This window comes from Mytilus galloprovincialis, chromosome 8 (genome assembly GCF_965363235.1).
Source record: "Mytilus galloprovincialis chromosome 8, xbMytGall1.hap1.1, whole genome shotgun sequence".
Taxonomy (NCBI): Eukaryota; Metazoa; Mollusca; class Bivalvia; order Mytilida; family Mytilidae; genus Mytilus; species Mytilus galloprovincialis.
In genome coordinates, this window is record NC_134845.1 from 31,638,918 (window position 1) to 31,666,841 (window position 27,924).

Consider the following 27,924-nt stretch of genomic DNA (forward strand, 5'->3'; position numbering starts at 1 on the left):
GATAGGGCAAGAAAGATATCGAATTTAGACTTTCGAAAGCACGTTTAACATTTGCAAAACTACAACACATCTGGATGTCCAAGCCATTTGCATTAACACTCAGCAAAAACTATTTTATAATATCAAATCAGTTCTGTTGTGTGAATAAGAATGCTGGCGAATCTTAAAAACTGATATACAGAAGTCAGAATCATTCCTTTACAACTGCCTAAACGCAAAATACACAAAATGTTTTTGCCAAATACGATCAGCAACAAAAGCTTATTGAAAAGAAGCGATTGCAAGAACATCACCGATGAAAAATAGCAAAGTAGTGTTTGCAATGCTCTTCAACTTCGTACTTTATTTGACCTTTTTAACTTTTTGGGATTCGAGCGTCACAGATGAGTCTTTTGTAGACAAAGCGCTCGTCTGGCGTAAAAACATAATTTACTCCTGGTATCTATGCTGAGTTTATTTAGATGGCTAGGATACGTTTTTGGAATTCCAATTAAAAGAACGCCGAAAGTAGATCTCAACTGGATACCAACAAGAAAGACTATCCAGGGTATCACATAGAGGAGAAATGTTGCAGCCGAGATACTAGAGATTGGATGCACTTTGGGACAAGATCAAAATGTGGCAAAGAACAGGGAACATGAAAGCAGCTTGTGGTAACATTTATCATTATGTTCCGGTCGAGATGGAGAAGATAAGTAAGTTAGTATGTTCAAGCTGTACGCAAGACATATCTAATCATATCGTTAATGTCCCGATACACATTTTAATATGCATCCAACATGCCATATAGCACCGTCCCTTGGTGCCTCCTGCAGTACAGCTAGATATATTTAGCCTACTCACAGTATTCTTTTTTGTTAATTTCTAGAGGTGTGCCTGAGACAAAGGTTTTATATATATGCTAATATTGTGAAAACTGTTGTTTCTTATTTGTGTTTGTAACTATGTTTATCTTACCTCCTATACATTTCCAGGAATATGATTGGTTAAAAGCGCCCGCGTGCAAACCGTGTATATTTGATATTAGGTTTGTAGGGAGGCGGGGCTTATCTCATACACGGTTAGTAGTGGAGTTACGTCCCTTTATATTCCATATTAGGTAAAAAGGAGGCGGGGCTTATTTCATACACGGTTAGTAATGGTGTTATGTCCCTTTATGAAAACAAAACGGTACTGAGAAAAAATCTTAAAGTTCCAACAGACGAAGAAATTGATGATTAAGATTGAAATAAATTCATAAAACACATTTAAACCTTACAAGTCGTTATTGTTGGCATCTGTTTTTGTAGGATCAATGGAAGTATTTTCTTAATGCTAACAGTATTGAAGACTTGCTCATTTTGAGAATCACTAGTCTTAATTTCACACGTTCAGATAGTCTACTATGTATACTGTATTGTTTATTATATTCTTCTTCTTCTTCTTCTTCTGCAATGGAGCTCTCTATCAGATTTTGTGATTGAGTGCAGGGATTCATACTTAAAACTTATTACAAATGATTCCGTGTATCAAGAGTTCCATAAGTTGACAATTGTGAAAAATAAATAAAAAGTCTTCTAAGTGAATAATTCAATTCCTTTATTTTTAAAAAGGAATATAAATATTGACATTTTCTTCATTCCAGACACACTTTGTGTGACATGGGCAATTGTAGGCGGTTCAATGCAACGTTTTACACTCAGATACAACGGTACAGGTAAAGTTGAAGATAAATATCCTGCATTATGATTATTTTTATTATTTCATTTATAAAAACCAATATTGCGAGATTGTAAGCAAAGGAAAAAGAGGGCATATGAAACTAGGACATTTATTCTGATTATGAAATATGATTTATTGCTGTAGTGATTATCTTATATCTCAATTAATCATTATACATAAAATTTGACGATTTCATAATTGCTTCTTGGTAAATCGGTTTACATATTCGACATCAGACATCAATAAAACACATCTTACCAGAAGTCCATTACTCGGATTTCCGTCCTTCACAAGAGTTCATAGTCAGTTGCAAGGGTTCCATATCATTTACGTTTCAAAATGTAGGCTATAATAGTTTTGGTCTCCAACCTTAATTCGTCATAGCAATTTCTGGAACACTTGTTGTGAGTACTTACATTTATGAAACCAGTTGTACGTTTTCAGGCTGATTTAACTCTGTCAACTTATGAGCAACACAACGGGTGCCACATGTGGAGCAGGATCTGCTTACCCTTCCTGAACACATGAGATCACCCCCAGTTTTTGGTGCTTTTTCTTTAGTTTTATATCTTGTGTCATGCGAACTATTGTTTGTCTTTTTCATTTTTAGCCATGGCGTTTTCAGTTTATTTTCGATTTATGAGTTTGACTGATCCTCGGGTATCTTTCGTCCCTCTTTTATCGAACATAAAAATTTGAACGATAACCTCATTATTAATATTTATCAAATTTCTGAAAAAGACATAGTGTAATACCTAATTAATAAATAATTATAGCAGCCCAAGTTTGAAGACAAACTGATTCCGTACACATAACTAGTGTTGCTGGTATCCTCAAAACCAAAAGTCTTCAAAGACGAAATCGAAAACCTTATATTCTTCAGAATAGCTTAAAATCAAATAGGGTTAATCGACCATCCAAAATCGTGTTAGATGAAGTTGAATCATTAGCTTCAGTTCAGTATCCAAGTTTAACTAAAATTGCTTTTGAATAAATTTTTAGTTTTCTCTTTTTTTATTTTTACATTACTAGTACTAGTATAAGAAATGAAAAAAAAAACAACCTGGATGGATACTTATCTATTCCTTAATTTTCAAAGTTTGTAGATATTTTTATGATTGATTAATTTATTTTTGAACTGCAATTTCGAACTTTTGTTATAAAGACATGTTTTGCTCAGGTCATTAAAGATTGCATATTTTGGCGTTAATATTGATTCCCTTATAGGGTCTTAGCATCGGAACTAAGCACATTTATTCAAAAACCAGTTGTTGGCATGACACGAGTTATGTTCTTCTCATATATGTTATGATGGTATGATACTAAACTCCTAACGGGAAGGATTGTGTCTGATGTTCATATGATGAAATCATAATCTTTCAGTCAGTTTAATTGAAGTCTGGAGCTGGCATGTCAGTTAACTGCTAGTAGTCTGTTGTTATTTATGTATTATTGTCATTTTGTTTATTTTCTTTGGTTACATCTTCTGACATCAGACTCGGACTTCTCTTGGACTGAATTTTAATGTGCGTATTGTTATGCGTTTACTTTTCTACATTGGCTAGAGGTATAGGAGGAGGGTTGAGATCTCACAAACATGTTTAACCCCGCCTCATTTTTGCGCCTGTCCCAAGTCAGGAGCCTCTGGCCTTTGTTAGTCTTGTATTATTTTAATTTTAGTTTCTTGTGTATAATTTGGAAATTAGTATGGCGTTCATTATCACTAAACTAGTATATATTTGTTTAGGGGCCAGCTGAGGGACGCCTCCGGGTGCGGGAATTTCTCGCTACATTGAAGACCTGTTGGTGACCTTCTGCTGTTGTTTTTTTCTATGGTCGGGTTGTTGTCTCTTTGGCACATTCCCCATTTCCATTCTCAATTTTATTTGCGTTTAAGCTAACTTGTCAACCTTATTGTTAATTAATTAAATATAAAATCATAATACAAATATGTTAACACAATTCCATATTGTGTTTTTAATTAATCACATTTATATAGATTTCAACAATACGTACCAAATAAAGGCAACAGTTAAGTAGACCAGTGTTCAAAAGTCGTAAATCGATTGAGAGAAAACAATCCGAAAACAAGTAAAACAATGAAAGATAGATAACTCTATTTTTGTCGTACTTGCGATTTCTTAGTGACTTGAAAAATTGACACTAAAACTACTACATAGAGGTTATATCAGACACTTTTTATTCTTTGAGGCTAAATATAACTCCTCTCAAAACAAATATGTAAAAATGACAGTACAATATGTACCATTATCCCATTAAACAAAGTTCATAAGCCCTTTTTTATGACCTGCAAATGACAACTTTTAGATTTTAATAACAGCCTTTGAAACAAATTTTAATCTTGAAATCACATTAGTAGACTACAAAAAAAAATCAAGCTGCATAAAAAAGATATGCTGTTAGACTAAACATCCCTGTGTTATTCTGAAACGATTACCCGTAAAATTTGCAAACAATACATGGTTTTATATGACAAGCACTTTTGTTTATTTGCATCAATTGCACTTACCCAAAAAATGAATGATATTTTTTGGACATTCATATAAACAATGTCCTCATATCAAAACCTCAAGAAAATATAATTTATCAATTTGCACATTGTGGCAAAAGGAACAATATCTCTCACTTCTTGGAATATAAAGATATGTAGACTCCTTGGTTAATTAATTTCTAAAACTGGGAATTAGTTTTAATTTTCAGAACTCATTATTCCATCTACCTATTTGACCCAAACTTTCCTCGTTTGAAAAAAATGTCAATCATAAATCCTTGCTGTGTGTTAACCATTTTTCTATTTCAGTTCAAAATTGTAATTATGATAATTTATTATGATATTTTTTTTATCAATTTACTCAAATAATGTTACTCCTCAATAATTTCTAAAAAAACAATTATTGCATTTTTGCGCGCAGACGCGGCAAATTGTTCGCGCATACCCAAGCCATCTTCACTCAAACGTAAGACAAATTCGCGGAAACATAACGCCAAATGAATGTGTACAAATGAGTATTTTGTATATTATTGTTGCTCTATTCCTAACATAGTTCAATAAATCAACAGTTGACGTCTTTGGTCCTTTGTGTAGACTCTCGGAAAGAAAGTTAGATTGGAAGATTTAGATATGTTTGTTTTTGATTTAGCAAGTAGTGAATATACGGTATTTGATTTCTTTTTCCGAAGAGCTATTTTATTGAGGAAAAATAAGAATCATCATAACATCTGAATAAAGCAGATTTAGTCAAAATATAATATTTGTAAATCCATGGACTAAAAATAAACCTGTTTTATTTAAGAGCTTTTTCTATGAGGAAAATTCCAAGAATTAAATGCTAGAAAGTTTAGCGGAATTTTACCAGGCTCAGCACGACAGGTATTATCTGAAATCTTGCAAACGAGAGGCAAAAGATACAAAAGTGATATTAAAACTCACAGGTCGAAAAAATTGACAATGGTATGACAAAATACGAATAACGAATAAAAGATAAATATCAGTAAACAAAACGAAACGTCAACAAAGAAAACTAAAGACTTCAGCAACCTGAACCCACTAGTAAACCAGGTTGGATGCCCAGTGGTTCTTTGTTTTGTTCACGCATCGGTGACAATATAATGGAATGTGATACGACTGTCATACAAGTGAGATGTTTAGCTAGCTATAAAACCAGGTTCAATCCACCATTTTCTACATTTGAAAATGCTTGTACCAAGTCAGGAATATAACAGTTGTTGTCCATTCGTTTTTGATGCGTTTTGTTATTTGATTTTGCCATGTGATTATGTACTTTCCGAATTGATTTTCCTCTGAGTTCAGTATTTTTGTGATTTTACTTTTTTCTTTAATGAAAAAAGGTTTTGCAATGACACTGTGTCAATAAAGGACGAGTCAACAAGCAAATGCCAATCCAATACTTATATAATTCTAGTGAGTATGTTTTAGTATACGCAGTCAACAATGATATGGGGTTTTCCTGTCAAATCAAGTCTTTATTTTGAAATAATTACATTAGATGCACGTTTCATCATAATACTTTGTTCTGATTGGCTAATTGCACATCACATGTTATTCCTTAAGCAGTTGTATCACACAATAAAACTTTTCATTCATGATGACACGAGGTCCCACAATAAAGTGCACAGGTAAATGAAATAAAAACTTGACAAAAGGCGTGTTTTCATGATCCTATAGGTAAAAATGTAATTATAAGTATTGAATGCTTTTTTTTGTAACTTTATAGGGTTGTAAAAGCGTTGACGTGCGCACATTTTTAGTAACGCAACGCTTTTACACCCCAATAAATTTACAAAAAAGAGCATTCAATTCTTAAATAATAGTGCTACTACAGCCCGTAACAGAGAAGTGATCGAATTGATGTTTCTTTACCGTCAAAATTAGCTGCGTTATCGACAAACTTAATTGAGTAGTGACCGAACTATTGGTACTTTAACGTTAAAAAGATTGACAATGCTGACAAACTTTCATGTGTCGATAATCAAGTTTAATACCGATAATATTGAAAATAATTCTAATAATATGAAACAAAATATGTCCATGCACCATTTCGATTGGGCGAAAAGTAGTCATTTCTTCAAAGTCAGAACAGAAAAAAAAAGATTTATGGAAGGACGTCTTGATAGTATTATTTTCTTTACAATTTTACCCAAAACTAAAAGAAATATACTGGTAAACAATTAAAAAGGTGTTTGATAGGAATGAAGTCCTTTATTTTTCCGGACTACAATGTGTACCGTATGTGTGATGGATTTGAATTCAATCAATAACTTTGAAATGTTTTCTCATATGTATACACAAAAGGGAGGACTGATATTTGTACTTCTGTTAGAATATGTCTTCGTCCGTTTCACATGCCAAACTTTTTTCTAGTACAGTTTAAACGGGAAAATTTTGTTGAGAATTTTTTTTAATGTGACAAAATAACGAGCAAAACTATTTCTTGTAATGGCACACACACAGAATATTTGGATTTCTAGTTCGGGTTTGAAAAAGAAATTTCGCCTTTTCTTGAGCCTGTTTTGTACATTTAGTTTAACAGATATGATCCAATGGAATTTTTCAAATGGAACCTTCGGTAAATAGGAAAATGAAAAGATATGGGGTAATTTACAGAGATACCACACTCCATCCATGAGAAAAACGGAGGGAATTTAAAAATCTAGAGGTCTCCAAAAGGCTTTCAACAAGGGTGGAATCTCACTCCTTCTGAAAAACTCTAAATCGCCCCAACGTGTACATACGTTTGGTCATCAAGGGATTCTGGTTTCTCTTTTCGTGGGTCATAAACATTCAATTCGGATTTGAATTTAATTTGCCGAAACATTTCTGTACATTAAATCTTAGGACGGTCAGAACATTTTAAGGACGCAACAGATCGAAGTACAATTTTAAGTAGTACATAGATGTGCAATAATTCAGCTTCCTGTACATGTTCATGAAGTTCTAAAATTTGAATGTTGATTTCTTTAAAAAAAACAACATTTGTTTACAATAAAAAATCTCAACTGAATGTCCGTTAACAATGAAAAAGTTTGACCATGAAAAATCACATATCTAAGAAAAGCAGTCGTTTAATTGATTATAAGAAAGTTTCAGTATATCATGTCAAATTTCTTTAATTTGAGAGTTTTCCTTTAGTTACAAATGTAGCTCCATGTCTGATGGTGAAATAAAAATGAATGTCTCAGAAAGTGGTGAATTAGTTTCCATAAATGACAGATGAATCGGGCCAAGCTTAGTAACTTACAGTAAACAGACTACTGTAACATTGACGGACTCGTCGAACTGTTTAAAAGATTTGTGTTTATGACCAAAAATTTATATACAACTTCATTTATAAATTAATCTGAATTTCATAGCGCGTCGTCACAATAATGAAAGTTATAAAAAAAATATATAACCAGCAGATCTATACTTCTATAAAGAAAGTATTCTTGTACAAAAGGGTATTTATTATAAAATGGTCCTAACTATAGAATAGATAGTTTACCACAGAAATCTTAAACGGAAGTTTCGACAATTTTAAACAGAAGAGATTTGAAAATAAATTTAACTTTAAATAAACACTGAAATAATTTTAATACCTTGATGGTGTAAAGAATAAACCAACAATCTCAATCTTTAAAAGTGTCTTCATTGCACTAACCGACGAGTTCATGTTTACAGTAGAAACAGTGGTGTGACTCCAATAAATTCATTATCATTGTAGTCATGAATATTTATCGCTTATATTAAATTGATAAAATTTTATCGAGGTCGCACCAACTGTTTCTACATCTAAGATCAGTTACATGTAACATGATCTCGTCGATTCGCATGACGAAGCCATTGTTTATGACAGAACACACATTCTAGATTATGTATTTTTGTTTCCGTCAGTTCGAAAGTATTTGATCATTTCAACTCCTTTGTATTTCATAATATGTGTCATGAACAAAGACATATGTTCGATTGAATAATGATTTCCTCGTAACAAATGATAGAAATTTCGGAGATCCCGTATTTGATCCTTTACCGTTAAAATGAAAATGCCAATGACAGAGGTTGATTATAAAAAATGTCTTACTATGTTAAAAAAACTTCGACTTAAACAATGAAATTTTACACGTTGGACATGAAATATTTTGTCGATGAAGAAAATTAAATTATGTCACTTCTGAAATAAGTTTGTCGATAACGTAACTTATTCTGACGGTAAAGAAACGCGAATTCGATCACTACTCTGTTACGGGCTGTATCTTCTTTGGAACCAATCTGACGTTTGCTGAATTAAGTTTTGCTGTTATTAGTTTTATTAGTTTGTTAAAGATAGCTCTAAGAAAACAGTTTTCGGAGGGTCTGTTTCTCCTTCAACTTTTCGATTGGTTACATATATATAAATGGAACTAGAACTGTAGAAGGAAGGACTGAGTTATTCCGCTTTGTCTGAAGAACTTCCCTTGAACAATCGTTATTTCTTTTCTGACAAAAGTGCAACGTGTACACTGGGTAAGCGTATTTGTTGTTATATAAAAGATTCGTTATCAGTGTGATACTGGATCCTGATAGATCTATTATTGAACAAAAAGACTAAAGTTTATAAAAAATAAAATTATATTAATGAACTAAAATATATACAACTGCTCTTATTTTTAATGAATAGATCTACAACTGTTCTACTTAAAAAGAAAGAAAAATACTGCTTAGAAAATTATAATTACCATGATAAGTAGAATCAAAATAACCCTATAAAAAACAATCAGTAAGGCACTATGAAAAATATGTTACAGCTCATACTGCATCTGTTATATATACATACTTTAGAACAACTGTTACCGTCCACATTCTTATTATAGAATAATGTTCGGTATCAGATCATTCAACTAAAGACAATGTTAACATACATGTACAGGATATACATTAACATGAAAGGATGTAAACATGGCTAACTTAATCCTCAAATTAAAAAAAATGAAATAAATTAAATAAATTAAACATGAAACCTTCTATTTTAGTAGCACTTGTATATACGCTTCAAAAGTTCAAATTAATTTGATTTGAAATCAGTATATTTTGTTGAACATGTATACACGTTTTGAAAGAAAGAAAATATGTGAACATATATAAATGACAGTGCATTTTATTACATAACATGATAATGGATAGAGAATACAGTTTACTTTAAGTGAATCTCTAGATCTAAATGCGAATTAAAAAAAAGACCTGCTCTAACTTTCTCCGTTATATTTTTACAGTGGTGTACTTATATTGAGACAATTTATTGCAACATTATAGAACTCTAACTCAGAATATGGACAATGTTATTTTCATGATGTCACTAAGGTCTTGAATTAAGTTTGTCTATTTCAGTCATACCAATGTTTGACCTTTTTCAACCTGACCCAATCATTTCTTTACCTCCAAATTTTAACCTCTGGTTTGTATGGAATTATAATTACTAGTACCTCATAACTGGATATTTGAGGCCCAAAACACGAAAGATTAAATTTTGGGGTGTATGAAAAAACCTGAGTTATGCACTGTCCCCACTAAGGACCACATTTGTGGTCCCAGACATAATATGATGGGATTTCAATTCCGCTTATTTAATCAAGGGCGTATCCAGCAAGTTTTGAAATAAGAATACTAGAGATTTCAATATCAATTGTGAGGATTTTTAATTTCGATTAACCTTCCCGTGGTTCATTTTTGGTCAACGGTTATTCGATTCATATCTAATACCCATCACGGTAAAATATTGACAAATCGTATAAATTTTGTAAAAAACAAGTTTTATCAGTGACATTTTGTTTCAGTAGATTAATGCATGGCAAAATACCACACAGATGTTGACATGATATTATACTACACATATTGATTTCAAATCCTCGAATACAATAATGATCTGGCAATATACATTTTATTTTTATATAAATCACTACATGTTTTAACAAATGGCTCTACATTAAGTAAGACTTGTTTTTATTTGTTTTATTTAATCAGTTTAACCAAATGAACGCAATGTATTCCTGTATGAAATTACTTTCTAAATGACACATTTTACCAAAATTCATCTTCGAGATCACCAACCTGAATAGACGAGTATCCACATCATACGGCTTTTGCGTAACCCCTTTCCCCTCAATTCTAGGTTATATATTCAATGCCGACGAACAAAAAAAAAAAAAACCGAATACAATTCTTCTGTTTTCTGTGGTTTTTTATTCTAGATTTGTATAACTGGTTTTAATTAAGTTTCTTATTGAACAGCGGTGTCCTACTATTGCCTTTATTCTTAAATTTATAACCTCAAAATACTCAAAGAAGTGGAGATAATAAAGAGACATTAATTTGGAGAATTCCTGAAAATGTAACCAAATTAGAAGTTCGTAGAGATAACCCACAACTGCAACTTTGGCTAGTTGTTGGCAAAAGTTGAGTATAGGTAACTAAAACAGATTGACCAAAAAGTAATTTCTATACATTGTCTGACATGCAGACATAAATGATTCCATATTGGCTAGGAATGTCCTTCGCTACATCATTTTCCAAACAGAGTGTTGATAACCATTAGATTTTGACCACTTGAGTAAAATAAAAACAAAACAAAAAAACTCAAAGGAAATTGGGGCTATCTATTTCTTTCAGTCTTCTCATCTTTAAGTATTCAAAAACTTTTGAGTTCGGAATATCATACCTGTACTTAACCTGGCAGGATAAATTATGTATAAATTGACCCATTAAATAAAGATATCTTATCTACGTTTGAAGAAAATGGACACCACGCGGAAGGTAAATACATAATTATTTATCACATAACAATAATATTCAGGCTTGGAAAATGCGATGTTAAAATTACTGGAAAACTTTGTTGAAATCAGGTCTTGGTGTGTTTGCATTCGGATATTTATAGATGGAAATAGAAGCAAAATTAAACAACGATTATGTCGCATAGCAATGCACATGTTAACCGTTCAAGTTGATCAGCGTTTAACTGTTGTAAATATTGTGAAGTAGTACTTTACTTGCAATTTCGAATTTTTATGAAATCATTGAGGCATTTATAACTATCTGAACCTCATCAGCAGATTGAATATGTAAATCCAAAGATAAATGGGAATTGGTTCAATGAATGTATAAAATACATTTATAAAGCACCTTGCATATGCATTTTGTTCTTCTTTCACGACAACTTGTCCTCATGTTTTTTTAATTTTTTTTGCTGCCGTTTGGTTTGACGTGTTTGTAATTTTATTGCTGCCGTTTGGTTTGACGAGGTTCCGAATTATTGCCGCTGTTTGCTCTGACGATGTTACGATTTATTGCTTTTTTGTTTACTTTGATAAAGTTGCGATGTATTGCTTCTTTTTGCTTCAAAGAAGTTCCGATTTTGTAAGCAACTTTAAAAAGAGACGGACAATATCAAGGGGAATATCAAAAACCAAAAGTTGAAGAAAAACATATAATGACCCCAAAAAAAAAAAAAAAAATTGCAATGAGAACAAACAACCGTCAGGTATAGCTTTAACAGAAAATGCATGATTGTGCAGCACAAATCCAACAAAAAAAAGTCAGTTGTCTGGCAAATTAAGCAGTACCTGCTTCATAAGAAGCACCAGAGTGGGTGCTAAGGCACGCAAAACCTTTTTGGAGATATTACAATCAAGTAAAATAGAGAACGCGCATTATTGTCGCTAAAACAAGTGGAATATATATATATATGTCCATCTGTGACACAGATATACCTCAACGGTCAAGCAAATAATGATTGCATTATTTAAGATGACTTAAACTGCTAGGAATGTTTAGTTCAATAGATTTCTTTTAAGAAGCAACCGTTTCTCAAATTCTCAATTAAGGAAATCATTACAGGAAATGTAATAATATACATTGAACGACAAAATTTCTTTTTATGTGACGTTTAACTTTTCTTACTCCAAACACGCGAAACAATGAATGTGTTTTTTAATTTGATAGATGCTTTTTGTGCATTTTTGTAAATGTTTATATAAAAAAAAGAAAATGTGGTATAATTGCCAATGAGACAACTCTCCACAAGAGACCAAAATGACATAGAAAGTAACAACTTATAGGTCACCGTACGGCCTTCAACAATGAGCAAAGCCCATAACGCATAGTCAGCTATTAAAGGCCCCGAAATGACAATGTAAAACAATTCATACGAGAAAACTAACGGCCTGATTTATGTACTAAAAATGAACGAAGAACAAATATGTTACAAATAAACAAACGACAACCACTGCATTACAGGTTCCTGACTCGGGACAGGCACATACATACATAATATGGCGGGGCTAAACATGTTAGCGGGATCCCAACCCTCCCCTAACTTGGGACAGTGGTATAACAGTTCAACATAAGAAAGAACTACATGTATAAAAATCAGTTGAAAAACACTTTGTTTGTTTTGATATTGTAACACAGAGATGACTGCTGTAACCATATTTTGACCATTTTACCGATTATGTCTGTTTTGTTCATGCATCGTTGTAAATATAACGGAATTTGATGTGACTGTCATACAAGTGAGAGGTTAAGCTCTATAAAACCAGGTTCAGTCCACCATATTCTACATTTGAAAATTCCTGTACCAAGTCAGGAATATAACAGTTGTTGTCCATTCGTTTGATGTGTTTTATCATTTGAGTTTGCCATTTGATTAGGGAATTCCTTTGAGGATTTGCCTCGGAGTTCAGTATTTTTGTGATTTTGTTTTTTTATGGTAAAACATATCACCTGGTTAACTATGTATACTCCATATTTTTGTATTACAAATATCAAAAAAGTTACGATAATAAATTGTGTATATTACCTAGTTTTATGATGCTTTGATAATAGATGGTGATGTATCACAGAGTCAAATAACATCATCATACAGTTGGAAGGAAAATATTGGAGACGATGTGCGTTCACAAAAATGGTAAAATATACGTGGCATTGTCTCGCAAAAATATAATTGCAATTATATGTTGACTTAATATATTTGTAGAGAACATTAAACAAGCACAAAGACAAAGCAGATAAAGCATCAACAGATGATAACACAGAGACATCTAAAACTGCAGTCTTCTTTACTTTGTTCTTCACATCATGGATATTTGTTATTGTTGAAAAGTGCATCACAGTAAGTAATAAAATGTTTCGCTAGAATCTTGAAAAAATCATCCATTGAAAGGGTACTAGTAAGTTAATTACTTTTAATTAATGAAACTGTCTGTCAAGGAAGCAACAGCTAAATACTTGTGCGCATTAACACACATAAAGCTGATTTGGTCTTGCATCGGTTACATTGCCATACGCACCATATAAACGTTTCTCATAAAAACGGAAAACTAATACATACAAGATTTTATACTTTATGGAATTTGATGCGACTGTCATACAAGTGAGAGGTATAGTAAGCTATAAAACCAGGTTTAATCCACCATTTTATACATACGAAAATGTCTGTATCAAGTTAGGAATATGAAAGTTGAATGGATTCCTCAGTATTTTTGGGGATTTTACTTTTCAATGAAAAATTCAGTGTCAGCAGACTTTGTTTATTGCATCTACATCTTTAAAAGTATTGAAATCAAATATTCAATTAGAATGTGCTTTATTCCTTGATCATCACATTTAAACGGACCAATGAATCATTTGATCAAAATAAGCGAATTGATCACTGTCCCCGAGGGTATCACCAGCCCAGTAGTTAACACTTCGGTGTTGACATGAATATCAATGATGTGGTCATTTTTATGAATTTCCCGTTTACAAAACTGAATTTTTCGAAAAACTAGAAAATATTAGTTAAAGACTGTTTCATAATCGTTTTAAGATAAGATGTTTAATAGATATTTGTAAGATGTATTATAGAAATGTTTTCCAAATGTTTGTTAGTGATATTTGAGTGAAGCACATGTTTGATATGAAAAAAGAAATATTTTATAAACATTTTTACATAATATTTCTAATTGATATTTGTAAGATGTACGACAAATGTTTTTCTAATGTTTGTAAGTGATATTTGTGTGAAGCCCATGTTTGATATGAAAAAGGAAATATTTTTTATATAATTTTTTAATCAGATTAACATGAATGTCTTCTCATTTTTGATAGATGAGTTTTAACAAATCTAATCTAACTTGGATGAAAATTCCAATCAAGTCAAAAGAAAAATTATCTAGCGAATAACGATTGTGTTTGAAGAGCATTGAGGACTCAGTAAAAAATCAAATGATAAAGTCATACCAAATAGGACTACGATAATCTGTGCCTAGAACTAGAAAATTCAAAGTTTTTAATACAGTCTTTATAAAAAAAATATCATTGATATTTCATGCCAATAAAGAAATATAAGCCAACATTGTGCCAACAATATGCCAACGTGTTGGGTACTTACCTCCCCCCTTTATACCACATACTTGAAAATTTATTTTTTATATTATTCCAACGTTCTAACAAAAAAAATGTGCTCTTCATTTCTTTATCTAACATTTTCAAATCTGTGTAGTCATTTAAATGTATTTAACTAAATGATTGAATAATTTTATGCACAAATAAAAAATATTTAAAACCAGCCCAAAACAACAAATACAATTTGAATATAGTTTCATTTTACTCATTGTAATTGAAATTATGAGATGTTTGACACGAGAAAATTTGATGCTTTTCAATCGATAGTTGTGAAAAGTCTGAATTTTAAGAGATGACTTATAATCTTTCATATTAAAGCATTTCATATTAAAGCATAAACTTTTTATTAAAATGGGTACATACTGTATATAAAACATTTGGTAGACATCCATAAAATATATCCTAGACATAAGAAGAATATTTTTGTCCAGATGTTTGAAAGATGTTGTCTGGATATTTTCAATTGACACTGAATAATATCAAAATTATGTTAATTCAATATATAATCAAGATATTTAAAAATAATGCTCTTTAAACATTTAGAACAAATATTTCCATAAAATATGCTATTCACATGAGTAAAGCCAGACATATCACGTCAAAAACATGTTTTTGGATGATATTTTGGTGACATTTTGCAAGATATTTTTAAAATATCAATAAAATGTTTTTGTGCTACCTAAATATCGTGTATATTGACCGTTATTATGAAGTAATGTGATTCGTAAACCTACGGGTATTGAAAACAACCTTGTATGCATGAATGATTTCACACCTATTTAAGTGCCTAACAAGATTTTGTGAGTTAGACGAAATTGACCTTAATACGATCGTATTGACTTTTTTCCTCCAAAAATAGGTAGATCGGACATATTTTGACTTTATTTAATGACCTCCTTAGTTTGGGATTAATTGTAATTAGCATGTTCCTATGAGACTGAAAAATGTTGTTTTTTTGGTAAGATAAATAATAATTTTACCTGGCGTAGCCGTGTGTAAAGTGTATTTCGGAATTTCTCTCCGAAAAATAACTTGTTGATTGGAATAAAACGTCTTATTTGCAAACTTTTTCTGTTTTTCTCCGCAATTGACTATTAAAAAATAATCTATCTACTGTGTATTTGGCAAATTTTGTGAAAATAGGAGAATTGGCGATTCTTACCTTTCATACCTATACTTTCATTGATAAAACATAACATGGACTCATCCAGTGTCCAGTTTGAGGGTCATTTTAGTTACCGTCACATTCATGCACGTTCTGTTTTAATCAATAGTCATGTATGAAAAGCATGAACAGTTTGAAGGTAAACAAATAATAACTTAATCCAATCAAATTGCGTAATATTCAATAACAATGACCGGTCCACATTATAATAAGTAATAGGGCTAAACTGGGTAGGGAGAAATTGTAAGAGACGCCATCACGAGTTGGTTGACCGTTATGGAATAACCGTTTCACAAATGATATCGGATATGTTCCTTACGTCGTAACTACAATCCCCTTCCCTTTCATGAATATGACCTACCGAATTAGACTATTTACCGGATTTGTAATCACTTAAGCAACACGACGGGTGCCACATGTGGAGCAGGATCTGCTTACCCTTCCGGAGCACCTGAGATCACCCCTAGTTTTTGGTGGGGTTCGTGTTGTTTATTCTTTAGTTTTCTATGTTGTGTCGTGTGTACTATTGTTTTTCTGTTTGTCTTTTTTATTTTTAGCCATGGCGTTGTCAGTTTGTTTTAGATTTATGAGTTTGACTGTCCCTTTGGTATCTTTCGTCCCTCTTTTATATTCAAAATTTATTTTTTGCAATAACGAATAAAAATTTGTCAATCAAAAGTTTTGCTATAATTTCATAAACATGTCGTTCTGTATTAGTACAGTTTTTGGATCTTTCATTTATGTATATTTAAGGCCATACAAAGTTTGGGCTTCAAAAGTCCACACAATTATTGACTTTATACAGAAAATTTGTCCTTTTAAAACATAAAATGTTTCCAAAACAATACGTTACTACAAAGTAAAATCATTTCTCAAAATACTGCAAAAACTTTCATTTCGATTAGTACAGAAGTAATGTCATAAAGTGCGTTATTTAGATAATATTGAAACATTGTCAACCGTTAATACAGTTATGGAAATATGTACATTTGGTTACGAATATATTGGGTAACCTTTTTCGATTTATCTGTTAGTAGTTATCTATTATCTAGTAAAATTGCAGGTATCTAGTGCTGGTTTTTCGATTTTATTTGTTCGAAGAGATTAGAGGCGAGGGAGTGTTAAAAAATTATATAAATTCAGCACATTCACTAAATAACCGAGGACTACAAAAAATGTGTTCAGCGGCAAATATTTCAAAATACTATTTTTTTTTAAATCAATATCTATCTACAATTAATGTATTCAATGGGAGTGATAGTTGTTTCTCCTTGTCACAACCTTATATTAAACACGGTAAAATTGTTTTACAAATAATTTAACCTATAGCGCTGACTGTCAGACATTTTGTATCCGTGACTTTTAAGGCGACATGACGATCAATGTTTGGAAGTTGCTACGCTTATAAATTAGCTATGACTATACAATGGTTGTAGCTATCATATTTTAACTGTTACAACGTTTTCCGTGTTGGGACAGTTATTAAATAACTGTTACAACTTTCAAATGGTTGCATCAGTTTTATTACGACTGTGACAACCCTTTAGGCGTTGAATCAGTTTATTCATGACTGTTACAACGTTTTTCGAGTTGGGACAGTTGTAATTCAACTGTTACAACTTTGAAATAGTTGTATCAGTCCTTTATTGACTGTGACAGTTATTTCTTGCGTTGTTGCAGTCGATTTATGTTATAGACAAACTATTTTAAAGTTGGGACAGTTACAAAATAACTGCAGCAGTGAAATTTAACAACTGTTACAACTTTAACAAACATTATCAGTCTTAGAACGACTGTTTCTGGTATGGACAGTTGTTTTTTCGTCCAGTAGTGTCTTATGTAGACGAAACGCGCGTCTGCCGTACTAAATTATAATCCTGGTACCTTTGATAACTATTTTACACCACTGGGTCGATGCCACTGCTGGTGGACGTTTCGTCCCCGAGGGTATCACCAGCTCAGTAGTCAACACTTTGGTGTTGACATGAATATCAATGATGTGGTCATTTTTATGAATTTCCCGTTTACAAAACTGAATTTTTCGAAAAACTAAGGATTTTCTTATCCCAGGCATTGATTACCTTAGCCGTATTTGGCACAACTTTTTGGAATTTTGGATCCTCAATGCTCTTCAACTTTGTACTTGTTTGGCATCATAAATATTGTGATATGAGCGTCACTGATGAGTCTTATGTAGACGAAACGCGCGTCTGGCATACTAAATTATAATCCTGGTACCTTTGATAACTATAAGCACAACGTTAAAATAGCTGTCTCTTACTTTTTTGAATAAAAGTGAACGCCAGAATTGTGATCTATTCGCTCATTGTGACACATAATTGATTGCATGCAAACTCTGAAACACCTGCAAATATTGTCTGCATATTTCAAAGTAGTGTAACTGTTTTTTTCTATCTGTTGATTCGAGTATTTTTAAACAGGTACGTTGAAGTGCCGTCTTTGAAACAGTTTAAATACCTTTATACAGTTAGTTTAGACAAACTTTAATAAAAACAAATTCTTTGAAACCTATACACAAACACACCTTGCATAGCCCCATAATAAGTATTATTACGTATAGAATACAAGTAAGCATACTAAATTAGCGAAAAATAATAAAGGAACCTGGTCATACAAGTCAGAGGTTTAGCTAGCTATAAAACCAGGTTTAATCCACCATTTTCTACAGAAGAAAATGCCTGTACCAAGTCAAGAATATGACAGTTGTTATCCATTCGTTTCATGTGTTTAAGCTTTTGATTTTGTCATTTGGTTTGGAACTTTCATTTTAGAATTTCCCTTGGAGCTCAGTATTCTTGTGATTTTACTTTTTGTTATACACTTATACTGATTCAAATTTATTATAACAGGGCAATTGGAGCATACTTACAGTTCCAAGATTTCGAAATTATATTAACAGCTACATTGACATTAAAACCTTCGTTATTCTCACCGGGTGGTTTGGCCTGCAATGTATACTGTACATGATTCCATTTGGTGGCGAATTAGTTGACGGACTTCAAATTAAAGACTCGAGAAAAAGACTCAAATATCGACTCAATGCATTCTTTGTACTAACAGTAAACATCATAGGCTTTTTCATAGCTCTATTGTCTGGAATTCGAGTGACATCAGTGTCAGATAAACTGCTACAGCTGACCACATCTGGTGTTCTGTTGATTCTTCTTTTCAGCATTGTATTGTACCTCAGAGCTGGTAAATCTGGTAAAACTGGTATGTCTTATTTTCATATATATTGAGCAATTAGTTCGAAAGTTCAAATCATTGCAGGCATTAAGTCTGCGAGTGAACAAATATCAAAGGTTAATTTACTGAGCTACCGCGATACCCTATAGCGGCTTATTTTTGCGGGGTGTAAATTGCCTATTTTCGAGGCTAGAACAAAATCGCCAAAATAAATTTCGCCAAATTATTAATTCCCATACGAAGGAATTGATAAAAGATGGAATTAGCCAAAATATTTTATTCATTGAAAATCGCGAAAATTTTAAATAACCCGCTTTACGGTATTACTAGTCACTTCTATGTATAACAATTCTTTTTGTATTTACGCTTGATTTTTATTTATACACACAATGACAAAAAATAATTCATGATACTTTGATTCAAGCAATGCTTATGTTGACAATCTATTTTATACAGGAAACCGTTTCAACAATTGGTTCAATGGAGTAGAATTAAATCCAAGATGGGGATTGTTCGATCTGAAATATGTTTGTTTTAGAAGTGGTATTATTGGGTGGATTTTAATGAACTTTATCAACATAGCCAAGGCCTTTGATAATGGAGATAGACCATCCGTTACTTTACTGATAGTGGCAGGATTTCAACTTTTATATGTTGCTGATTATTTTTGGTTTGAAGATGGCATCTTGGTATCGAGAGACATTGTCCATGAACATCTTGGATACAACTTATTAGTACAGTTTTTGATGATCCCGTTCTGTTTTGCTGTACAAACACGATACCTGATGATGACGAAATATGAATTACCATGGTATTGTCTACTTGCCGTATCAATATTAAATTGTAAGATATATATCAGTATAATAACCTGTAATTAACAGTATGATATTGCGCATTGTCACGGCTATTGCAGCCATATTAAATAGGGGCAGAATTTTTTGATGGGGTGGACAAAGTTAGAAGGTACGAGAAAACCTATGCATGTTTCTAAGCAAACGTTCTGTTGCAGTGATGTTTTCCTGTGTTTTTCAAATCATTTTCACCTTCACTAAAAATATCCCTCCTTTTCAATATAGCTGCAGTATTAATTGCCATTAAACTCTAAAATCAACACGAAGAATATGATTTAGTCATAAAATAAATATAGTACGCTTCTATTTTACATTTTTTATTCTTACAACAAGACAAAGCATCAATTTTAAACATACAAATATCTGGAAATGAAATGATGACTAGTGAAACACATTATTTGTACGTTACCTCTTGTTAATATGCAATTTGATTTTTAGTACAAGAGAAAAAAGTATCATAACAAAAATACCAAACTCCAAGGGAAATTCATAATGAAAAGTCCGATAACAAATGACAAATGACAATATTAAAATCTCAAACATATCAATTGAAACAAAACAGCTGTCATATTCTCAACTTGTAACAGGTTTTTCCTTATTCAGAAAATGGTAGAATATACCTGGTTTTATAGCTAGCTTACCCTCTCACTTGTATCACTGTCGCATAAAATCTTCATATAAAACACATTTGTACACATTTCATAATATTAGTATCAATAATCTGTTATGAAAAAAACAGGTCACAAAAGTTTTTATTTAAGTCATTGTAGGCTTTATGTTTATATATGTACACTTTAGTAATAGGATACTGGATATACAGAGGAAGTAATTCAGAAAAGAACAACTTTCGAAAGAATCCAGATGACCCACAGTTCGCAGGTATATATTATCATTCATAAGTCTTTATATTATGTGTATCTCCAGTGATGTTAAAAAGCGTCTTGCTTTCGTTTTAATATTGTTAGGTTGGGTAATATCTCCTGTAACGGTCTGTTCTTTTAAAGTTTCAATTTTTGTGTACTCCAGGAAAATTTTACTCAGGAGACGACCTTTTGTATGAGGTCAAGAATGTTCTGAACATTTAAAAATATGTTTGGCCATAATATGAATACTTGTTTTCATTTGTGGAACAGTAAGATTATTTATTTCCAAATTAATGGTGACCAGAATATTTATTTCCCTATATAAAGACAACAATTAAATTTTCGTTCCCTTATCCGCAATCGTTTTACGTTTCAGCGATTTATGAGTGTTACATAAAATTACTTATTTTAACATTGCTGTTATAGAGTAGTACGATGCCTTCACTGACAACAAGGTTTGATTAGATCAATGTTACTGTCAGGGGAAATTGTTTTGCAATCCTTTCAATTATTTCTAGGTTTTGATAATTTAATTGGTGCATAATTATTTAGTTTTTATTCACTTAGTTGCATGCTACTGCAGAAATACCAATTATAATGTTACTGTTGGCGAATTTTCATTTCAATAACAGACAACATAAATATTCACGATGAAATATCAGAAATGTACATCTGTATCTTGCGTGTGGTTGAGTTTCGAATCAATGACAACCATGCACTTTTTAATAATGATTTATCTCTACAAATAACAACAAAACAATACTTTAGTCGATAATATATAATCAATGGCGTAACATCTAGAGATATCAAAATTCTGCATCATTTTAGAAATGGTTTGTCATGGGTTAAAGCTCAAATTGGTTCGAACACGTGGATTTTAAAAGATGTTGTGTGGTTGCTATATTGTCTATGATGTTAAAAACGACCTTTTCAAATTTATTTTTAATAAAACTTTTTACTCTTTTTAATCTTGACACGATTGGGGTTTGTTTTGCTATCAGTATTTTTGCTTCTTCGATTTAATAAGCTATTTTTCAATTCTTACAATCGATAAGAATTTAATGTTGTTAACCATATAAAGTCAGGGCGTTCAATCTTGAGAAAATATTTTTTTATACTTAAAAGCTGTGGAAAATAGCAAGGCAATTGTGTATGGTGTAAGTAACAATTTTCTAAACTGTTCTTATTTTCCCATTTGAATGGTTTTACACTTGTAATTTTGGGGCCCTGTAAAGCTTGTTGATCGGTGTGAGCCAAGGCTCCGTGTCGAAGGCCGTACCTTGACCTATAATTGTTTACTTTTATAAATTGTTATTTGGATTGAGAGTTGTCTCATTGGCACTCATACCACATCTTCCTATACCTATTTATGCTTTCGTTTCAGATTATGAAGTAATTCCAACGTCAACCGGAAAGAACCTCCTTGTTTCTGGGTGGTGGGGTTTATGTCGACATCCAAACTATCTAGGCGATCTAATCATTTCAATGACATATGCACTTCCAACGGGTAAATAGAAGTTTAAATGATTCAATTTCAATAAGAGTTCCTTTGTTGCACTGAACAAATATATTGATATATACAGAAGGAAAAGAAGCTGTTCTCTTTTCTGACAAAGAGCATATTATTACAATATAAGACAGTATTTAAACAACAACGCAAAACAATAAACTGGTAAACATACAAAGAAAAGAATAATAAGTTTGTGCATGTTTGTACGAAACACACATGCAAATATGTAGATATACGTTTGCAAGTGTAGTTATTCATTCTTAGGCACACCCAATATAAAAAGTACTCGTTTTAATGAAAAGGCAACTGGATATGTAACGTAACTGTACGTAACTGCTGGCAAGGTGAGAGACAAATGCATATAGTATGCATGTATGTACATAGACAATTTACTTAAACTAGTATGAGCAGATGCACTATTACCTGGCATTTCATCCTCTTGCCTGGAGCAGAGTGTTTGATACCAGTTGTAAAGGTATCCGAATGCAGAAAGCACCACTAGACGATACCATATGATTGAGTGATGGATTGTAGGTTTATCCTTTCATGCATGTTCACAACAAGAACAAACTACTAATAAATACAATAGGTATGTAAGTCCTGTAATAGGGGACGCCACGGATAAACGTCGGAGAGTTTAGACTGCCACTAGAAAATGACGGCAAAACTATAATTGATAGGGACAGATATTTTGCCTGATAACAGGTATTCTACGGACCCTTCAAAGAGTTAAAACAATGATTTTTACGTGCAGAGAGCGTGGCACGCTTTCTATATAACGAATTGGATCTAACGTACCCATTCAGACTGGACGTGACTGCGAACTTGTGCATCCCGCACAGTCAAACAGACGCCACACTTCGGCCAATGTTTTAATATTGGTCGGAAGAAGACTAAAAGTGACCATATCTCTTTTCCGCCAGTCACCCTTGGACGGTCGATGCCATTTGACATGCACAAGTATACATAACACCAATTAGAAAAATATTCATTAAAATAATATAATATGGATGGAAATAAGTCCGATTGTCTATGATCAAATGCTGAAACAAACAAAAAGGAACATTATTATTATTAGTTTCCACCATATCATCCCCGTGTCTAGTGCAGAGAAGTTAGATCTATATTTTGCCTTCATCAATCAAATCACGAACAGATATACATATATCAACTTTTTCTGAATTCTCTTCTAATAATTTACTGTACAAAAATTTAAAAACACGAAAATACCTCACAATTATGAACGACAATTACCATATTATATCATCTACCGATTATGAAGATTTTCAATATTCAATTAAACTTAAACTTTGCCGGTTAAAAGGTTAAAGTAAAGTACAGTTAAGAACATACGAACCTTGGAGCGTTAAGAGTATTACAATAACAGTGCTAGGTCAGATCAACACACGCTAACACCGGTATAAACGATTATAATATATGATATATTTGAAGTAAAAATTGAATTCAAAAGAAAACGCTTCCGTATCTGCTTTGGTAAAACTGTTTCTACATAACCTACGTTTTATATTATTACAAGTTCCACATTCATTGGTATGTGCAGAATGTTTTTATACGAAACCAAGATGTTAATAAAAACCCTAGTCGAAGACGGACAACACTATGGCAAAAAAGACTTTTATTCAACAAACTACTAAAAGTTGAACAAAACCAATCCCGCCAAAACTCGTGGTGAACTCAATAGATCCTTACGGGTTTAGCAGTTCCTGTTCACTATAGTAGCGGCACCTGTACAGTTGCTCATGACAAGAAAAACTTCGATGACATTGGGTAATAGAGGGAAAGGAGGACGGAATTTCTATATCAGATGGATAATATACAAGACTATTTGGAACACAGATATTCAATGGCGCCCAGTCAAATCATGATGGCGACTGTACTACAAATGTCGATGAGACGACTTCAACTTTACCATTCAATAACTTCCCTGAAAGCCGGAACCGTCTAGCAAGTAAATCAGCCACGATAGGAAATGCAAGCCCTGGATGATCATTTCAACTGCAATAGGATGTATGATCAATTTGATTAAAAAAATCTGTTAAAATAATATTATTGATTTGTAGACTATCATCTTTTATTTATCCTACCGTTCTCTTTACTGACATTTTAACCCTCATGCAGTTGTTATTTACCTTATACAAAAAGTATTAGCTCAGACGCTGATAGACATTCTTTACTTCTGTGGACGAAACTGACTTTGTATTGAATGTGAAACTGGACAATTAGAAACAACAGATTTCTTATTTATTTTTCATTTCAGGTTTTAGTTGTTTCCTGCCTTATCTGAATCCATTGTTTTTGTTTGTGATGTTAGTCGGAAGGGAACGTACAGATGGCGACGAATGTAGGAAGCGGTATGGAGAAGCTTGGGAAACATACTGTCATCGTGTCAAATATAGAATTATTCCATATGTTTATTAATGGAGAAGCTTGGCAAACACACTGTCATCGTATCAAATACAGAATGATCCCATATGTATATTAAAATAATAACATTTTTTTGCAAAGTTAAAAAGTAAATAAATGTAAACCACAAAAAGTTATCAAATGGTAAAAACAGTTAAAACAGAAAAATGAACGAGAAGTTTACTAGAGCACACAGATTCAATAACGCTACGGTATGTTGTACATAAAAGACGGTATCAGGGGTTACCTATTTGTCCTCCAAATCGTACTGTTTTTAAATCAAGTGATTCAAAAATCTGTCATGTTTGTCTGTCAGTCTCATCGAGACTTCTATATATGCGCAGTAGTCCCGTTACCATTTTAGTTTTTATTAATTTTCTGTGTACAGTAGAGCATACAGCTGGTATCCTAAATCGTTCTAGCTAACATTGTACCAAGTCAGGAATATGACAGTTGTCCATTCGATTGATGTGTTTTATCATTTGATTTTGCAATTTGAATATGGACTTTCCGTTTTGAATTTTCCTCGGAGTTCATTATTTTTGTGATTTTACTTTTTGCTGTCGTTAACTGTTATAACCGAAATCCGTGCATTTTGATCCATCGGTGTAACTTTTTCGGAGAGGCGTAAGATTAATCTTTAATGGTTTTGACTTATAGTATCAACAGTTCCGTTTTTTATGCTTGGCTTTTATTTCAAATATTCGGCTTTGAGGCCAGAAAAGCGCTTCGGACGTGCATGCAATTTATCCAGTATATTCCATATTTCATATTTTATTAAGACTGCTATTTAACACTTGTCCACGGAAAGATACGCAGATTTGCAAATATTGTATACATTAACGACTTGTTTTCATAATAACTGACATCTGATTCGTTTCAGATACTTATGATATAACCAAGCGACCCTTATCAAATATTTACAATCTAAATTTATCGTCCTTATCATATATACTGAAGCTTGATATAGTGACCAGTTCCAGCGGCTCATCGATACTACCGTACGCAGTTAATAGTAAGTGACCCTCTCGAATATTACACCATGTTAAAACAATTGGTTGCCTTGGTGATAAGATTCAAAATTATTTATAAATTTAATGTGAAAAACGTAATTCTTATCGTCCGCTATTACAGGTAATAACTACATTGTATAACATACATCATACACAACTTTGTTGAGTTTTCGGTACGCTCTAGAACTAATTAGGATTTAATACATTATTGTTATCATGGTTATAGAATACAACCATTCCTTCTTTAAAATCCACATTTTAGCGCATGACAACACTCCTCTTTTGTTAGAGAATAGCATTAATTTACAAGTTTTGTGGAAATCGATAAGGCCAGCTGCGCGCTGTGTAGTGAGGTAAATATTTTCCTTTTTTTCCATTTAATGTAAATTGATAAATCATATTTATGACTTGTAATATTGTTTTTATTTTATGTTTTATAAAGCTTCATTGTTTAGATATAGTATTTTTTTCATTAAAAATTATTACTCGATTAAATGGGGGTAATAATCCCGGTACGAAGAGCTGACTAATAACAAAGAAAGTGTTGCCCAAGGATTACGATAATTTGTAACATGCTTAGATAGTGTTGTGAATGACAATATACTATTTTTCTCAATGGGTTTATGAAGTATTTTATGAGATATACACGTGTATATATATGTCTCTGATTTTATTTAGCTGCACCATGGCGGAATCAATGTGAGCCCCTTTAAAAAATTTATGGCATTTTTTTAAAAAATAAGAATACGTTTTTATAATGAATTTTGATAAACCTCTCCGGTCCCCCTTATTTTGAAATTTCTAAAATCCCCACGTGTTTGGTAGGCTTGCACATAGTCTTCTTCATTGAAATATCTTGATAAATTATAGATGTTAAGTGTATTCGAGGACGGCATGGAAGTGGGGGATTACATTTTTATTGTTATCAAAGCTCGTTTAATGATCATTGAGATTGTGTGTTAAAGTGTGTATAAACTTAAATAAAGGGAGAAGTTATTGCTTTATAGTTTATTTGTTCAGAGATCGGTTGATTTGTTCCAACCCTGTAGTTATACTGAGAGAACACACTGGAATCAGAAGATAACGCGAGATTTAAACTAGAATTTCAATACAAGAATTATCAATGTGTAATGTAGAGAACAAAAGAAGGAAACTAATAAAACTATGTGTTTGATTACTGTTAAATCATATCAACAAACATAAAGAGCATATTTATCACTATGGCAACACCAAATATCAGAATTCTGTTGTAAATATCAACAGTAGTTTTCTGTATTTAGATTATACAATTTTCTTTATTAAATTGATATGTCAGAAATTGAAAAAATAAAAATAATCCCAAACTATATGTTAGTAATTCGGCGATTAATGTCATGATATTAGAATTATCTTTCAAAAGTATAACAATCCAGTAGAAATAATTGACTTGTATAGACAAAAGAAGTATTAGCACATGCGAAATAGGAGGGTGTGAGGGTTTGAGGGTTGTCTTGCCTTATCTCTATTCAGTTTTCATGTCAACATTAATATTTATCTGACTCGTCTGTATTCCTATCCTGGAGTACTCAACTTGCGACGGTAAAACCGATGTATTATTTTGGCGAAGCTGATAATACAATGAGAATCATTTATATATCCCCCGATTAAAATACAATTTTTTAAAAGCGTTCATACAAATTTATGTATAGATATCCTAAATTGGACAAAACCTTTTTCAAAAATTTCTAATATTATATGTATTCATTGTGGAAATACGATTTCACCTGCAGGAATTTATTAAAAAAAAAGTGTTATTACACCTAGACTTTTATGGTAACATTTTTTTTACAAATGACATTTTAAGAACTATTTTTTTCTTTCGTAAAATCTATCTTTTTGGCTTAACAGTTTAGTGGATAACTAACAATTTACTGTTGTTTAATTATTTCGTAGATAGTAGTTTTGTTATGCACATCAATTCACTAATTAATAGTTTAAAGCCAGACTTAAATCTTTCTTTTGTTTTATTGTATTCAAATTGTGTACATTTTGTTTTGTTCGACACATAAGATCTTGTCTTCCTTTACTGTTTATGAGGTTGGATTATATAAAAAGTAGAGTCACTGATATTTTAGGGCGTATGATAATAAACCTGATTGCGTGTTAAAATATCAGCAGGAAAATTACACATTTGCTTTCAGTATTATAACTGCGATTATTCATTATTAATATTGATTCTTCTGTCATGTCTGTATTATTTGTACTTGATTTGTTATCTTT

The 27,924-nt window shown here is 32.1% G+C and overlaps 2 protein-coding genes across 3 annotated transcripts in view; both read left to right on the top strand.

The window, feature by feature from the left end:
* Positions 1 to 10,962: 10,962 nt before the first annotated feature.
* LOC143085572 (delta(14)-sterol reductase TM7SF2-like) lies at positions 10,963 to 26,665 on the top strand. The gene is made up of 7 exons (XM_076262015.1): positions 10,963 to 11,005; positions 13,224 to 13,358; positions 18,668 to 19,031; positions 19,461 to 19,847; positions 20,654 to 20,734; positions 22,103 to 22,225; positions 24,507 to 26,665. The coding sequence occupies exons 1-7, from the start codon at positions 10,988 to 10,990 to the stop codon at positions 24,665 to 24,667; spliced, it is 1,269 nt and encodes a 422-aa protein (XP_076118130.1). The 5' UTR covers positions 10,963 to 10,987; the 3' UTR covers positions 24,668 to 26,665.
* The window catches only part of LOC143085570 (sodium- and chloride-dependent glycine transporter 1-like), a 47,248-nt gene continuing 44,039 nt past the window's right edge, over positions 24,716 to 27,924 (top strand). The window contains exon 1 of one of the 2 annotated variants that reach the window (XM_076262010.1): positions 24,716 to 26,018. The gene's annotated coding sequence lies outside the window, so the exon portion shown is untranslated. The remainder of the gene's footprint in view (positions 26,019 to 27,924) is intronic. The other variant, XM_076262012.1, reaches the window with a different exon arrangement.

Bases quoted from the DNA above. Each gene is read 5' to 3' on its own strand.
- LOC143085572 (XM_076262015.1), top strand. The intron at 13,359-18,667 runs GTAAGTAATAAA...TTATTATAACAG, and splicing joins TTGTTGAAAAGTGCATCACA to GGCAATTGGAGCATACTTAC. The intron at 22,226-24,506 runs GTAAATAGAAGT...TTTTCATTTCAG, and splicing joins GACATATGCACTTCCAACGG to GTTTTAGTTGTTTCCTGCCT.